Genomic DNA, 15994 nt, shown 5'->3' with positions numbered 1-15994 from the left:
GGGGACATACGCTAACAGATTTGCTGGGCACAGCGCCATCATGAATGCTGCAGAACAATAGATGGCACTATGTCCAATAAATCCTGAATAAACAAAAAACAAAACACTTTACACCCTCTTAAATAACATGTGTATCCAAAGGATGTACACACATTTGCAAAAACTCTTAAGAGATAGAAACAGGTACTATATAACCGGCGCTTTTAGCAGTATAGAGTCTCTTATGCTGTTAAAGAGAAACAAGCTCCCAATTCCTCAATTCTTCTTCTTTGCTTCAAATTGATTCTGTGGTTTTACGTCACCAATTGAGATAGCCTTGGTTGTTTTCCAAATTCTCATTTTCAGCAGGGTGGTCTGCTTTGTCAACTCTTAAAATGTGAGCCCTCGCTCTGCAGGACACCTCAGCGCAGCAGGAACTCTCAAAACTCTATGTTTTTCCTAAACAATCAGAGCCTGTCTGCTCAAGTTTGGCGTCTTTTCAGCATTTTCATTTTACTTTCTTGGACATGTTCGCCTACCCATCTTCTGGTGAGATTATACAATTGGAGAAATCAGATGCGCTCAATATGGAACTCCTTCTGTGCTGCCTAGATTTTCTTTGTTTTCTAATTCGGAGTCTGTTTTTTGGGAGTTTTTTTGCAATTGTGACATACCTGTATTCATTTCTTGAAACTCTCTGAATGTTGACACATCATTAAGCTAAAACACATCCCATCTTGCTGACCTAGATGTGAATCACTTGTTTATTCTAGCTTTAATGCAAAATTACTCTTTCCCAAAGCACCAAAGAGTGTCTCTTCCTCTCCGTCCTTGTGAATATTCGCTTTAGTTGTAGCTTGTTTTTTATGTTTATTTTGTGTTTCTGGCTGTCTTTTACAGGCGATAAGAGACAAACAAATGTTTAAGTGGGACTAGAGTCTGACCTTATAAAGACACTGAGGTAATGACATGAATTTATGAACAAAGAAACTATCACAGTGTCATGGGGTTTGTCTCTTTCTTCTTTAAACACGGGGACTCAGATTGTGGAGCTTTACAGTTCGACCCCAGCTTCAGTAGACACCACTCAGAGGGATTGATAACGGCTACAGCTGAGCATGTGTGCCTGATTATATACATGCCTACATACAGTGACACAGGCGTTTTAAACCTATGTTTAATAAACACTCGAACCCCACGAAACACTTAATGTGAGTCTAAGTTCAGGGACAATATGGCTACCTTATTAGGATGATGAGAGGAGCTCATGAGATGAATGTCTAATGCAACAGGAAAGGTCATATCCTGTAATGCTAGCTCACATACGTGCACACACGCCCGCATACACCCGCATGCACTGACTTAATCAAGACCCTTTTATTAGGTGCTGGCTCATGTCTGAAGTGTAAGATGAGAGTCATTTCTAGTGTCCTTCAAAACAATTATAAATACTAATTAAACGCATGTTTGTGGACAGCACGTGCCTGCTGTGTTGTCATACAGAAGGGTACTGCTTCAGAGGGATTGTGCAGCACATTGTTTTTTTGTGACAGTTGAATGTGTTTAAAATTGATCATTATGTCATCCAACATTTTTATGCCTGTGCTGCTGACAGCCATGGCTGCAGGCATTATATTTTTGGGTTGTCCTTGTGTCTGTCTGTCCATCTACTCCATTCTCTCAAATGAGAGAACGCCTTGAGGGAACTTCTTCAAATTTGGCACACACATCCACTGTGACTCAAAGATAAAATGATCAGATTTTGGTGGTCAAAGGTCAAGGCCACCGTGATGTAATGTCTGTCCTATTCTTGTGAACTTGGTATCTCAGGAATACGCGGCACAAATGTCCGGTTGGACTCGAGGATGAATTGATTAGGTTTTGGTGGTCAAAGGTCACAGTGATCTCAAAACACATATTTGGTGATAACTAAAAAATAATGTGCTAACTATGACAAAATTTCACTCAAAAGTGAAATAGCATAAAGTGATGGAGTAATGACATTTTATTTTCAAAAGGTCATGTAATATCATAACGCCAAAACTAAGGCACAGAAGGGGAGATTGAGAATATATTTCATATGTGGACAGGATTGGGTAACCATCTTGAAACTGTGGTTATTGTATAGATTTTCTGTGCTGCTGGATTAAAGATGTGTGTGAAGCATGGATGTATAAGGAGAAGTGGATACCGTGTTGTACTAAGGTTTAAAATAACTCCGATCTTCTGCATTATTGGGTCCACAGAGCAAGAAAGCATGAGACTTGAGGACATTTTTTTTTCAAATATATTCATTGAGTTTTCTTATTTTTGATAACATTGACAACAACAAAAAAAATACATCAAAATGATAATCACAAACAAACAAAAAAAAGGAGGCCATAGGAGACAGTCTGCTTTACCAACAGATGATGGGTCACAAAAGTCCAGATTCGAGAGTCCTTGTACAAAACTGGAGGAAGAGTCAGGTCCAAGATAGTCCACATAGGGCTGCCAGACTTTATAAAACTGGTCTACCTTGTCAAGCAAAACGTTAGTAAGATATTCCAGAGGAAGCAACCCAAATATAACCTTACACCAACCTTTAATAGAAGGGGCTGTGTCACTAATCCACTGTAACAATATTTTTTTTTCTGGCAGCAAAAACTAGGATCTTATATAATCTTTTGCTCACTACAGTGGTTAACTGTCTACCTGGGAGGCCCAAAATCAAACACACTGGATCCATACTTGAGGACAATTGAAAATATCAAGATATATATATTGCACATCCGTTGTAGCCTTTAAATAATGCATTATTATTTTAAAGCCAGATCGGATTGTGTGAATGGGGCTGGGAGTTAGTCAGGAAGGAGCGAACATCTGTAGGGCATACTGTCAGGCCATGAGATGTTTTTGTGTCTGATTATTTTTTGTGTGTGTGTGCGTGTGTAAATTGTGTATATTTTTGGCTCTCCCAACCAAGTGAATGTCCTTTTAAAAAAAAAAAAAAAAAATAGATAATGTGTGATTTGATTCTCTCGTGCTCTCTTCAGGTGAATTTAAGAATATACCAAAGCAGGTGAAAAAAATCTTCAAGTGTTAAACATCCCTAACCTCTCTCCTTTGTGTTGACAGCTGCAGCCCAGAAGACCAACACTAAAAGGATCAACTCCGGTTAATGCTCTCAAGGTGAGTTGCATTTTCTGATGCATGCTACAGCATACCTTCGTGCATGTATGTGTGAGTATGTGTGCATAGTGTTCACTCCTTTCCTCGATATAAAAATGCACTCCCCCTCTCTTTATGTATGAGAATGTGCGCAGGCAAATATATTCTCACAACTCAGCATGACACCTGAAATGACTAGAAGACATGAAAAGACAATCATTCTCTTTGCTTTTCAGTGTACATGCTAATGATCCTTTGATTGCTGTTCCCGCTGCATACCTTCTTTACGTTTGCCTTTAATGTCTTCTGAAACCTTTCTGCATTATCACAGCTTGGGTTTTCTGTGTGAAGCTTGGCTTCACTTTTTTCAGATAAGCCAAGGCCCATTTGCTATCTGTCTGTGTCCCTGGATACCCCCTTTAGCCACATTAGCATTGGAGCACACACTTTAGGAGCTGTTCCAATCACTGTGCGCTACATATCTCAATGATCTAGAGACACCATTACTCTTCTTGCAATAGGTTTACTGTGTAGCTGACTCCAGTGAGGTAATGCATTAACTTTCCACTTCCGCTGCAGTATATTATCCGTACTTAGTTTGTGTGTCACCCTCCCGTTCAGTATCCAGCAGGGCACAAAAATCAGTTCCTTTTTAGCCAATGAGTTCTGTACAGTATGTTCAGTATCTTGACTTGTTTGTCCTCTCTGCCACTCAGTTTTTGTCAGGCTTATTTTGTTGCATTTCAGTTGTCATGGTTAAGTAAATCCAAGGAAAATATCTGACGTCTTTTCTGCCCCTTAATCGGAAACTAGATTTACAGCTCTCTCTTTAGCTGCACAGACCGTACGGGGCAGACAAGCCTTCTCAGAGTTGTCAAGAATCAGCAGAAGTATAAAGTGACGACTTCACACTGCTTGATTTGCCTTGCAGCATAGTCTCCAGTTCATTTAATTCAAGTGTGTCTATCTGTGTGTGTCTCTGCACTGTCTAATGTACAGCAGTATACTCAGAGGGATAGGTTGATAGATGGGAAGGCAAATAGATTGTTTACAGGTGGAAAGGATAGGGAGTTAATATAGACAGATCAACAGATGTAAGAGATTTGTAGATAGATACAAGTAATATATAGATTAATAGACAGAAAATTAATCTTAAGACAATAAAAAACAAACAAACCGGAGTGCCAATTTCCACCCATAGGCTGTAAATAAAGATGAACGATGCATCTCAACTTACTCCCTCTGTAGTAAAATGAAGCCAAAGCCAAGCAGCACAGTCCATGGAGGGAGTAAGATGCGGTAGATGGGTAGTAAGTACTAGACTTTCACACGAGACCAGCATTTGCGTCCTGAGTGAGTCACTGCTGGCTTGTGATGTTTAGACATAGTTTATTATTATTAGTATTTTCAGTTTTTAGGATTTACAAAACTGCTTATTGCACTGTGTGCATAAAGTTAAGCAGAATAGCTGAATAGACTTGTATTGTCATAATTCAGCATTACTAGTATGCCATATTGGCTGTTCCACCCTGGGTGTTAATAGCATCTGACATAAAAAAAATCACTAGTTTTGTGTTATTCCACACTTTCTCTTAGCATTGTCAAAATTAGTAATTATCCGACACATCGAACAATCCAATGAACCTACTTCATATTGATAAAAATGGAAACTGCCTAATTCACACTCACATGGTCTAGCAAGGAAAGTGAGATCACTCATTTTTAGTGATCTACATTAATTCAGACTAATTGTTCAAAAGAGGAGACTGAATCAGTGAAAGGGAAATTGGGATAAAAAATGTAGTAAGGAGAAAATTAGGATGAGCAAGTCTGTAAGAAACCATCCATCAATCTCTTTTGATAGTGGCTTATCCACGATTTGTAGGAGAAATTTGCTGCATTTCGCTCTCTTCTGAAGGTGATTTAAACCCCTGAAGGCTTTAATGTACAAAACAACAAGGTTTAAATGAAGACCTGTAGAGGAATTTAGGCTGCACTCAGATCTCATAGGCCTTTTAGTGGACTGAATGACATGCTAGGAGCCAGACAAGGTAATTACCCGATCACTTCTCTTCTGGTAACAATTGTTTTTATAGACAAAGTGTCACTTGGAGCAAGATTTTTTACATTATCCTCAGTTAAAAGTTTAGATAATAGTTATGGTAAAAAAAAAAGTTCTTTTTTTTCTTCACAGAGACACAACATGGCCTTTCTTATTATGGATGCCAATTTTTCTGTTTATTTTCATACTATATGTGCATCTTTTTATTTGATCCTTTCTTACAAGTTTTGATCCTGTCGGTGGAGAAGCACTGAGTTGTAAACTCACAGTGGTAGGCAGAGAGGAGGAAAGAGGTGGCGCTGCATGTTTGCCTTTCTAATTAGTTCTCATAGGAACCCGACCATTGATTGTTGCAAATGCCCATTGATTTTTTGCAGGGCTCTACACTATTTGACGTTTGTGCTAAATGCCACGAGACGTATGACGTCTGTGTGTCTCTGATATCTGTGACATCAGTTTGTCTTTTTGTGTTTAATGTGCGTGTGTGTGCCCTTGCGAGTGTGTTTCTGCATATCTATGTGTGCGTGTGAAATGAAAATGAGTCTGGGTAGCTGACAAAGAGGAAAGTTGCTGCATTTCTTTTGGCCCGGGCAGACTAATCGAGAAACATCGATCTGGCCGGGGGGAAACAGTGTGCTTACTTGCAAATCGAGATAGCCAACGGCTATTGGCAAAATGTTTGTTCTCATTGGATAAAATCACAAGACTTCCCTCCCTGTGGTCTAAACAGATCACTGTGTCAGAAGGTCAGAAAGAATGCTACCATTAATCACCCAGTGTCCTTCAATAGTTTCAGTGACAAAATGTGAGGTGATGCAACAGTTCAATACAAACCTTATTTATTCATGATTGAATCACGCCGACATTGCATATGCTGAGATGATGATACGTCAGGTGTAAAAAAATGCAAAGTAAGCAGCAATTTGCCTTTTTAGCTCAACATAAAGAGCTGGTAGAACTCATTTTCTGAAGGGTTGAAAAAGGCCAATCACAAAGCTACACTGCTGGCTGCAGGAGTAGGTGTTAATATATTCTGTACATACACCTTTGCATCATTGTAAATAGATATTGATACATAAATAGTGCTTTCCTATTCTTTACACAAATGTTACTGTTCTGTAGTTAACCCTTTAGCATACAGTCACACTAAAATGAATAAATGCTCTATCAGTGCTTTAAGTTTTGTCAGATTTCTATTTTTTTTTTATCTATGAGCTCCTTGCAAAGCAGTGTTTCCCTTTATGCATTTAGCAGCAGCACTTAAATTAATTAACTCTCTATCTTTACTTTAAGCAGCCAGAATCAGACACGAGCAAGTATCGTAAATCGAACAGCCCCAGATAAGGTGCTCAGGTCGATCGGCTACATTTGTTCAAAATAGTTTCAAGGCCAATCTGAAGAGCTGATCAGATTTCGCGAAACATGTTGGACAATTTCTCTTTGCACTGCTAAAATAGTGCCACTGGTCTGGCGCCTCTGACAAACTTCAGCTCACACTGAACATTCCTGGTTTACTGCTAACCTGACGTCCAGCTCACCTGCCCGTCCCGAGTGCAGACACGCCATCTCTCTCCTTGATTGCCACACGCACACAGACACTGAATGTTTCTGTAGATTATACCAGCTTTTCCGCATCTGCAACTGGAAACGCAGGGTTGATTGGGAGATTGCAGTTGTAACAATTTTTGTTTTTACTCAAAAACTTCTTGAACTGTTTGGATAGATTTTGATGTAGGTCACTTGTATGTTTTACTTTAAGTATTGTGTTCAAACAGTAGATGCCAGAACGAAATTACTGTAATCGCTGAATGAGGGGTGCCATTAGCAAGCTAAGGTTAGCTCCCATCCAATGTGGGTGGTTAGCAGTGCAGAGCAGCTAAGGAACCAGAGGATACTGAGGTTAGGCAGCGGTCATGTTTCAACTTGTTAACACGGCTGGACGGATGTCTGTCAGCAAAGCCAACAGAAAGTAAAATATAAGGCAAGACATTTTAAACATTAACATTTCTCTACCTCTAAATAGATAATGCTTTGAAATGCAGCGCTAAAGCTCACTGTTGCAATGGAGCCCCAGACTCAAAAGAAAAGCCTCTGGATTTTACACTATTTTTTTTTTTTTGAGAAATAAACCAGTTAGTTAGCGGTTAATGGCTTTTGGCTTATAGAAAGCGAAATTAACTGTAACTGACATCCCTAGTCGAAAGCTCTTCACATTTTAGCTGATGGGCTTAATAGCTTGATGATTGTAAAATGTCAAAAACAGTTCATGTCATTCATGTTAATCTTCCAGTCATACCCTATATAGCTTAACTTCAACATCAAATTTGGTGTTGGCAGTGAAAAAAGTGAATTTATTTAAAAGGACAACCAGCTCCTCCCCCTCTAAGTCTAAGCACTCTGGTGTGTATGACATCTGCATTTCTCAGAAAGATTAGCAGTACCCTGATTATGTGAATCCCAAACAGTGTTCGATGTGACCCTGAGGGCTCCATCAGAGTGTGTTGTAACGCAGCTCGGCTGTGTCCAGGATATTGGTTCCAGTCCTTTGATTTTCCACATTAAGTTTGTGATGTGACAGGTCATTTCCACTGAGGCTCAGAGCAGGCTCAGTGCTCGCCAGCTAACTGGCTACGCAGTTTTTTGCCCTCTGATCTCAAAGCATGTGTTAGCCTACACTAACTGTGTGGTGGGTTTTTAAAACTCGAAGGTGTCAATCTTGGTTATTTGATACAGCCTGCCAGTTGTAGTGTTGCTGAAAATGTACCAATTCTCAGAGGATAAACTGGCTCTATGCTGGTATTACCTATGTCTCTATTTTATTTTATTTTTTAAATCTCTTTTGTAACCTCTTTCTTTTCAGTATGCAAAATATAAATCTTCCAATATTAACTGTACATATTCCATGAACAACAACAGCCCCAAATCCCCCTCCAATCCTCCTCAATCCCTCCCGTCCTGGTCACACAATAACCAAACAACAGTGACAACAACAACAGAGGAGAAAAGAAGAAAAAAAATTGTGGTATGCCCTTATATATATAAACATATATACCTATATATACACGGATACAGTCCAAATATGTCTGTACACATTCCGTAATCACACATACAAAATATATTAGTAAGACAAATAAAAAATCAATACATAAATACCTACCACCATAAATAACAGTAATAATAACATCATCTCCAAATACAGCCTTCTACAATTCCAGCCAGACATCTTTGTCACAACCCCAAAATATCCAGGCAGCTCTTTAGTGTGTGTTAGTTATCTTTCGTTAAAAATTAGGAAACACAAGATCCTCCAGAAAGCTAACCAAGGGGGACCATGTTTCCTCAAATTTTTGATAAGAACCACGCATACCACATTCAGTCTTTTCTAACTTTAACATCAGCATCACGTCCTGGATCCATTGGATAAAGGATGGGGGGTTTGTTTTATTTCCAGTGAAGAAGAATAACTATTACCTCCGTCTTTAGGTCTTAAAAAAATCTATGTTTAAGAATCAAAAACTCTAACGCTTACATATATGAATGTGCAACAACTCTCCTGGGAGTTGTACCTGGCTTTACTCTGGCCTTAGGATTTGTTGTCTCAGCAAATGGCCTGCTTTAATGGGAATTTTTCTGTCATTGTTCCCAACACTCGTTCCTGTGAGGGGTTTGAATAATGCAACACTCTGTCCTTAGCTTCCATTTGAATATATCTGTCTGGTCAGCAGAGAGAGAAAGTGACAAAGACAGAGCGGCTCAGTCAGAGATGGAGACAGAGAAGTACAGAAAGGCAAAGGGACAAAAAGTGAAAGAAGAGAGAGAGTCAGTGAGAAAAGGGCAGACAAAGAGAATAAGGGATGTATCAAGAGACAGAGAGAAAGATGGATAGAAAGACTGATTGTAGGAGAGAGGGACACACAGTGCAGCATCTATATTAGGCTTCCGAAGGATACCTAATGTGATTTGCTTGGGTAATGAGACAGGCAGCCATTTGTAATTTTCAGTGTTAGTTCACTTCTCGTCATGCGTTTTATGCGCTGTGTACCTACATCCCCATCCTGATTACCGAGAGGTTCGAGACGTTTATTTTTAGTTGCCTGGAACGTACGTAGACAGAGCGTGATGAATGGGCACGGTCCTCCTTTGTGGCAGCAACAACAGTCGCACGATTGACTGTAGCGGTTGCAATAATACTGTCACTACATCACACTGAGAAAAACAGAGCTTTGTTTGCTTAAGGTCTAGTTCAGATTTGCTGAGTTTGCTTGTGATGAGCTTAGCTGGTAAAATGATGGCAGGAAAAACACAAAATGGCATGATGTAAGTTAAGTGAAACTAATATGGAGAGGGAGAGAAAGTGGTGAATTTTTCGCCTGCTTGAGGAAAACCTTGTACGTATAATCAAATACACTTTGGAACTCGCATGTTTGTTGCAGTGTTAATAATCAGTTAGATTATATTTTCAAACATTTACACTTTACACACATCATTTATTTGTGATAGGCCGCCACAATTAAAACATCCGCTGCCACAAATAGATTTTTTTTAGCACTATTAAAATGTATACCTCATGCGGTTATAACACTCTCAGAGCACTAGTTGGCTATACGTGGCAAATCATGTCGGCATCCCATATAATTTTTCGTCTTTGTGTCCACTTTTTGTTTGAATAAAAATTATTTCAGTTCCTGTACTGGAGATTATAAATGTGTCATAGAAAGTCAATGCAATGCATATCACACGCAGATTGCCATAAATTCACTTTACATCCTGCACAACAGCTTTGCAAAATAGATTTAAAGGACATAACTCAAAAAGTGTTTTTCCATCGAGTGGTCTGAAGAGTGCAGAATATGATTTAAGCTCCCTTCTAAAGGGCCGAACAACAATGCAGCTCCAGCAGAATCACTTAAACTATAAATCTAGTTAAAAGTGGAGACCTTACTTTAGCTCCCATGCCGCGCTCTACTTTTACTTTTTATTGTACCTTAGTTAAAGAGCTCTCTCATGTCCCTTTGAGAACAGGTACTGTATTTTATCAGCTCTAATTTCACAGCTACTTTCACGCTCTTTAATTCCTCCTTCTCAATTTCAAACTACTGACATAAAAATCTTTCTCTCTGTTAAGCAGCATCAGTTGAAGTCTCTCTTTTTCTGGTTCTCACCCCCACTTTCTTCTTTGCCTTTCTTCTCTCGCTCACTCGCTCCCTTTTTTTTCCTCTAAGAGGACAAAGTCGAATGGCCCAATAGCGTTTAATTGCTGTGGTTTTTATGTGGTCTGCTGAGAAGTAATAGCCACTCAGCACTTCTGTCCACAAGATAGATGCTGCCGATGCTTGTCTGGGAGTTGGTTGCAGCGTGGGAGCACACCCAGTGGCTCAAGGAAGTGCAGGTGAAGTAATAAAAGAAAATGGTTCGCTGGGGGGGAGAAAAAAAAATCCCACAATGGATTTCATTTCCTTATTGGAAACAAGTCACTCTGGGTCACGCTGACTAGCACATGCACACACACAGATGCACAAATACACATGCACATAGACACACAGGCAAACACAGCAACACACACATTCACAAACAGGGGTCAGAGAGGAAAGGCAACTTGTTAGCAGCAACCATTCGCTGTGACCAGGCCAGTAATGCAATCTGTTCTTGCTGTTGGACAGGCCACCACATGGAGGCCGTCACAGGGTGACTCAGACCGGATCACAAATAGAAACAGCAGGAAATCAAAAAGCATCGCTCGGATCCCTCCTGCATTTGACCCAGCTCTGGTGTAGCAGACTGGAGAAAAACCTATTATTTCCTGGGTCACATTAAAATAACATGTCTGTCTCCTCTGTGCCTCTGGGGTCAGGCTTTACAACAATACAACACACTTCTTAACACCAGTATTATGTAAACGTTTGTTGTTTTTAATGAAACTTGAAAGGATACTTATATATTCTAAATATTACAATAAAGCTTTGTGGAACAATTTGCCAATTTCTAGCAATCTTGTCATGTCTGCAGCATCTCTCGTATAGTTTTTGAGGCTATGCACATATGAACATGTTTGACTATTTTTGTTGGTTAATTATTTCACCAAGCTTAAAAAACTGCACAGCATTACTTTGTGGCAGAATCATTTAGCCTTAAATCAGTGAATCAGTACAACAACCACAAAAATAATCTCAAAAGGGCTAATGCATCTAATGTGTATTGGTCAATTTAAGTTGTAGGAAGCTGCAGACATAACTTTAAAGGGACAGTTCACCCAAAAATCAAACATACATTTGTTTTCTTTTACCTGTAGTGCTCTTTATCAAGCTACATTGTTGAAGTCAGAGTTGCAGAGGGTTGATAATATCAACCACAGAAATGTCTGTTTTCGTTCCAATATAATGGAACAAGATGGCACTCAGCTTGTTGTGCCCAAAGTACCCAAAAAAATACATTTGAAAACTTAAAAGCAAGGTCTCTTTACAGAAATCATGATCAGCTTACTTACTGTGACAATCCATGGACCTTGTTTCTGCAGTGTCACTTTGGAAATGTTTCCTTTCTTCTGAACTACACCCACTGCTCGATGCACGCTTCCTTTTACGGGGTAATATGGTTGGCGGGTGTAGCTCAGTAGAAAGAAAATAGTTATTGCACAGAACTGCAAAAACAAGATGATCATGATTTCTCGATTGATAAATAGCACTACTTGTGAGAGGAAAAAGTTTGTTTGATCTGGAGGTGATCTATCCATTTAAATATGGTTATTTAACAATTGTGTTGCATTTCTTTTGAGAGAGAAAAAAATATGAAACACATATGAAAGAGAAATGTGGAGACAATACAAAATAGGAACTTGAGAACTCTTACATCATGCAATGTGTGGTCGTTTCTCTATGGTGTTATGGTCACATCATGCAGGCATGTTTTTGATTATCACTGCTAATGTTGTCTTCTCGACTATAGCCTGCTATGTTCACTCTTCACAGCGAATATATGAGTTTATTTCAAGTTTCGGAAAAAGTTTTCTTTTACAGAGCTGCTGCAAAGAACTCCTGACAGTCCTACAGAAAAGGACTCTGATTTGCGACATACAGTTTCCGCTCCTGACCGTGCCAGCAGTACGTGGCCTTAACAAAACTTAGCTTTGCCACATACAGGAAACATCATCCACATCCTGGCAGGAAATTAAGTATGGATCACACTAAGTTATGTGATTACCTTGGAAGTGAACCATGTCGGGAGTTCACTGAAGAGTTTAATTGCTATCCATGTGATTGGATTCTGTTAGTCTCACCACATGATAGAAATTCAAAATCTTGAGTCCATGAAAAAGCAATTACTTGCTTTACTGCTTAACTGTTAAGAGTCTCTCATTATCTAGTTAAAACCATTCACAATTTTAATTCAAAGGAAGCTTTAATTTGCTTTATTTACTGCCACAGTGTGCAGTTTATTTCTCTTCTGTGGATAAGAGGCGCTGGAAGACAGGCTTGGCGTTTTCACATTTGTGACAAGAATGCAATACCCAAATAGTCTGTGGCAACATTTCTGATTCTGATTTGCCCCATTTTCTATTTGCAGCTGCTCAGATAATATGATGCTATTTGAAGGTTTGACTGAGATCCCTTTATGAGTAGCTGCTTTAAACTGTTATATACAGAGTAAATGTTTGTCATGCAAAATGTGAAGTTAGGCACTCACAAGGAAGTTATCCCAAAGACAGAATTAACTTTTGGGGGGCTATTTGTCTGTAACATCCACACCCTCATTGGTGAGGTCTAAATAATTTAGGTCAGCCCTTTAATTATTGTTTCTAATTAAAATGCCCAGTACAGTGTTAATGCATCACCAGTCACCACTGTCATCATCATTTGTTGGGTACAAGAAAACTCATTACACGTGCATCACTTCATGAGTTTTCAAACTTTCCTTTTTTGCCGAAACTTCGTTTAATCTGTCTTCAATCAAAGTTTTATTGTTTACTGCTGACAAAGTTTAAGTTCACAGAGGCAAGTTAAGCCTGAAATTAAAGTAAAATTTTAGTGACACAACTTTAGAGAGGTTTACTTTAAAGCACTAATATGGGACTTTACTGCAGGCTTATGGATCAGGTTAATTGAATTGCATTAATTATTCACAAACTGTAGTGTAATCTGTTTGCATTATTTCTAAAATGCCCACACTAGCAAGTAAGGGCATCAGTCCTGCTTAGTTTACTACATTTAAGCCTAGATTGGCCTCACAAAAACAGCACGCTATAATAAATAACTCCAATAAACAATATTCCAACATCAGGAGGCAAGGTCAGGCAATGTCAGATTTTTGGACCGGGACCAGAGCAAAACATGGCCTTTTAAAAGCTACGTTTATTTGTGAGTTGTTTACTTTGATACTCATGAAGTAAGTATTTAGGTCTGTTTACTTCTTGGCTATTCCTCATCTTCAGATTTTCTTATTTCCTGTTTACTTGCACAGCTTTTGTTGCAAGACACAACTTTTGTTTTACGTTATTCTCTTAAATCAGTTTTAAACTACCCCTTCTGTCTCTCCATGTAGAGGCTGGTCACTCATCAGGCTCTAATCAGACAGAGCGCATTTTAGCAGGCAGCTGAGGTGGATTTCTGTAATTGTTTTCAATGAGAGTGAAATATTTTGCTTATCACCTCAATTTCTTTTCCGTTTGATGCACCTTACAGGAGTGCCCTGAACCTCCTGAGTGCAAAGAATTTTCAACTAAAAACAGAAAAGCACCTTAAGTCATTGCCATTTTTTCCTGTTGTCCAATGGGATTAACTGAGAGGCGGACCTACTGTAGTAGTAGATGAACAAGTGCTAGTGTGTTAGCCTTCACTTTTAACATCTCCCCGGGTCAAGCAGCAAGAGACATCTGAACAAATTTTAACATTTTACCTACTATATTTATACCCCACGATTTATAGCAGATTGTCAAACTGTCTGCGACTCATCCTAAAATAAGCCTTGAACCAACAAAGTTTTGGACCAGCTGGTGGTACTCCTTGCGATTTCTCCTCTCTCTGAGGGTCCCATATACCCTTTCCATGTGACCATCATGCTATTTGGAGACAGCTTCTCACACTAAATCAGCAGTGGAGCAAAAGACTTTGCCTGTCTATTTTTTATGCAGCATTTAAGGTATCTGTGAGTTGAATCCTCAGCAAAAGAGTATTTAAGCTAAGGACAGGTGATGGAGTGGTTGTGTATCAACATTAATAAAACTAAAGACGCAGCAAACAGCAAAACCACCTGTTTGATTGGGAAGGCTTCAACCAAAAACAGACAGTGCAGAACGCTCTGTGTTTTTTCATCCTGTAAACCGTGCTGTCTGATTGGAGCCGTAGCCTCCCAGCGGCTGCTGTCTCAGAGGCCACATTTGGACTGACTTTAGCCTACTCACTCATTTTAACACAGCGAAGTAATGTCATTCAGGAAGACTCACTCTGAACCGCCACTTATTCTCTTTTAGCTCTTGACACTGATGTGTGAATGTCCACTTTTGCCACCAAAACAAGCATCAAGAATTTGTGAGTTCTGCTTTTTCTTTAGTTTATATTAGCCCCAAATCATATCCACATCAAGATATCTAATGCTAAATGATTAAACCTTGTATTCATAAACTTATTGGCTTAAAAATATATTGAAATTAAAGCAGTTGACTTGAAAAAACAGGCTTTAATAAAAACTGATGTTGACAACGTGCTCTTTTTGTTCTTCACGTTACAGTTTGTTCAGACTGTACTGTGGCTATGGCCGAGGGAAACATTCAGGCATCCAAAGCCCTCAGCTGGGGCTGCTTAGCTACTTATTCTGGGTTACCGTAATGATTTGGGCAAGAGGCAGCCATTTGTCCTCGTTGATCTGGCAGCACGGAAGCTATCCTACATGGAAAACAGCCCCTGGTGAAAATGACTTTCCATTACTTGTGACCCCATCTGTAAATGACGTTCCCTGCTGATAGGATAACTCGCTGCCTTACATATCAACCGGACCACTTTTTGTTGCAAGATAATGGAGGCATATAGTGTAGAAATACCTCCCTAAAAATAGAATAATGTATTCATCTCTTTTTGTCTAGATGTTTGGATGATGGATGATATTCAGGGAAGCTGTGTGCTTCCACAGTCTCTGTCTCAGGAACCTCACATGTAAAACACTGTCGGCTCACAGTAGCATTCTTGTCATATTTGTCTTTTTTTGTGATAGTGTATTTTTATACTGTATTTCTGTGCAGTCAGCATCTAAGAAGATGTATTGATCATATCATCAGAATGCAATGAAAGGGATAGCATGTTGAAATTGATCACTGTAGGGATGCTCCTGAAAGAGACTTGTTTTATTGCGTAACTCACAAATCAATAGTCTCAAAATAACAAATGATCCTGTATCAAGATATGTGCTCATAGCTATCTGTCACAGTGCGTCAGCGTGTGTGTGTATGCGCGTCAGTATATGCGTGGCTTGTTCATTTAGCAGAGAGCACTGAGGCAGAATTTAGTGTCATAACAAAGTGAAAGAATCAATGCAGAAGCACTCTTGATCTCTGTTCTCTGTATAACAAATATCACTGAAGCAAGATGACAGCTCAGAAATAGGCAACTCGGGAGAGTGAGCCAGGGAGGGAGAGATAAAAAAAAAAAAACAACAACACACACTCACACACATAAGAAGAAAGGGAAGCAAGTCCAAATTGCATCTGTTTTTTGGAGAAAATTATTTGTATTTTTGAATCTGAGTTCCTTGCTAAATCGTTAGGTCAATTTCATGCACAGAGACTTCTCTCTAAGTGGGCCAGCCTGCCTGACATCA

General features: G+C 39.3%; 1 protein-coding gene across 5 annotated transcripts in view; it reads left to right on the top strand.

The window, feature by feature from the left end:
• tnr (tenascin R (restrictin, janusin)) overlaps positions 1 to 15994 on the top strand; it is a 218856-nt gene that overhangs the window by 61708 nt on the left and 141154 nt on the right. For all 5 annotated transcript variants that reach the window (XM_088085470.1, XM_088085469.1, XM_088085468.1 and 2 more), the window contains exon 2: positions 3097 to 3150. Coding sequence is in view for 4 of the 5 variants with exons in the window: in XM_088085469.1 (XP_087941595.1) it covers positions 3140 to 3150 (11 nt within the window). In the remaining variant the exon portion in view is untranslated. The remainder of the gene's footprint in view (positions 1 to 3096; positions 3151 to 15994) is intronic.

Source organism: Plectropomus leopardus, chromosome 12 (assembly GCF_026936395.1).
Source record: "Plectropomus leopardus strain MGB_pleo_1.0 chromosome 12, ASM2693639v1, whole genome shotgun sequence".
In the NCBI taxonomy this organism is placed as follows: Eukaryota; Metazoa; Chordata; class Actinopteri; order Perciformes; family Serranidae; genus Plectropomus; species Plectropomus leopardus.
Note: the sequence above shows the minus strand (reverse complement) of the source record. Positions and strands in the feature narration are given on the sequence as shown.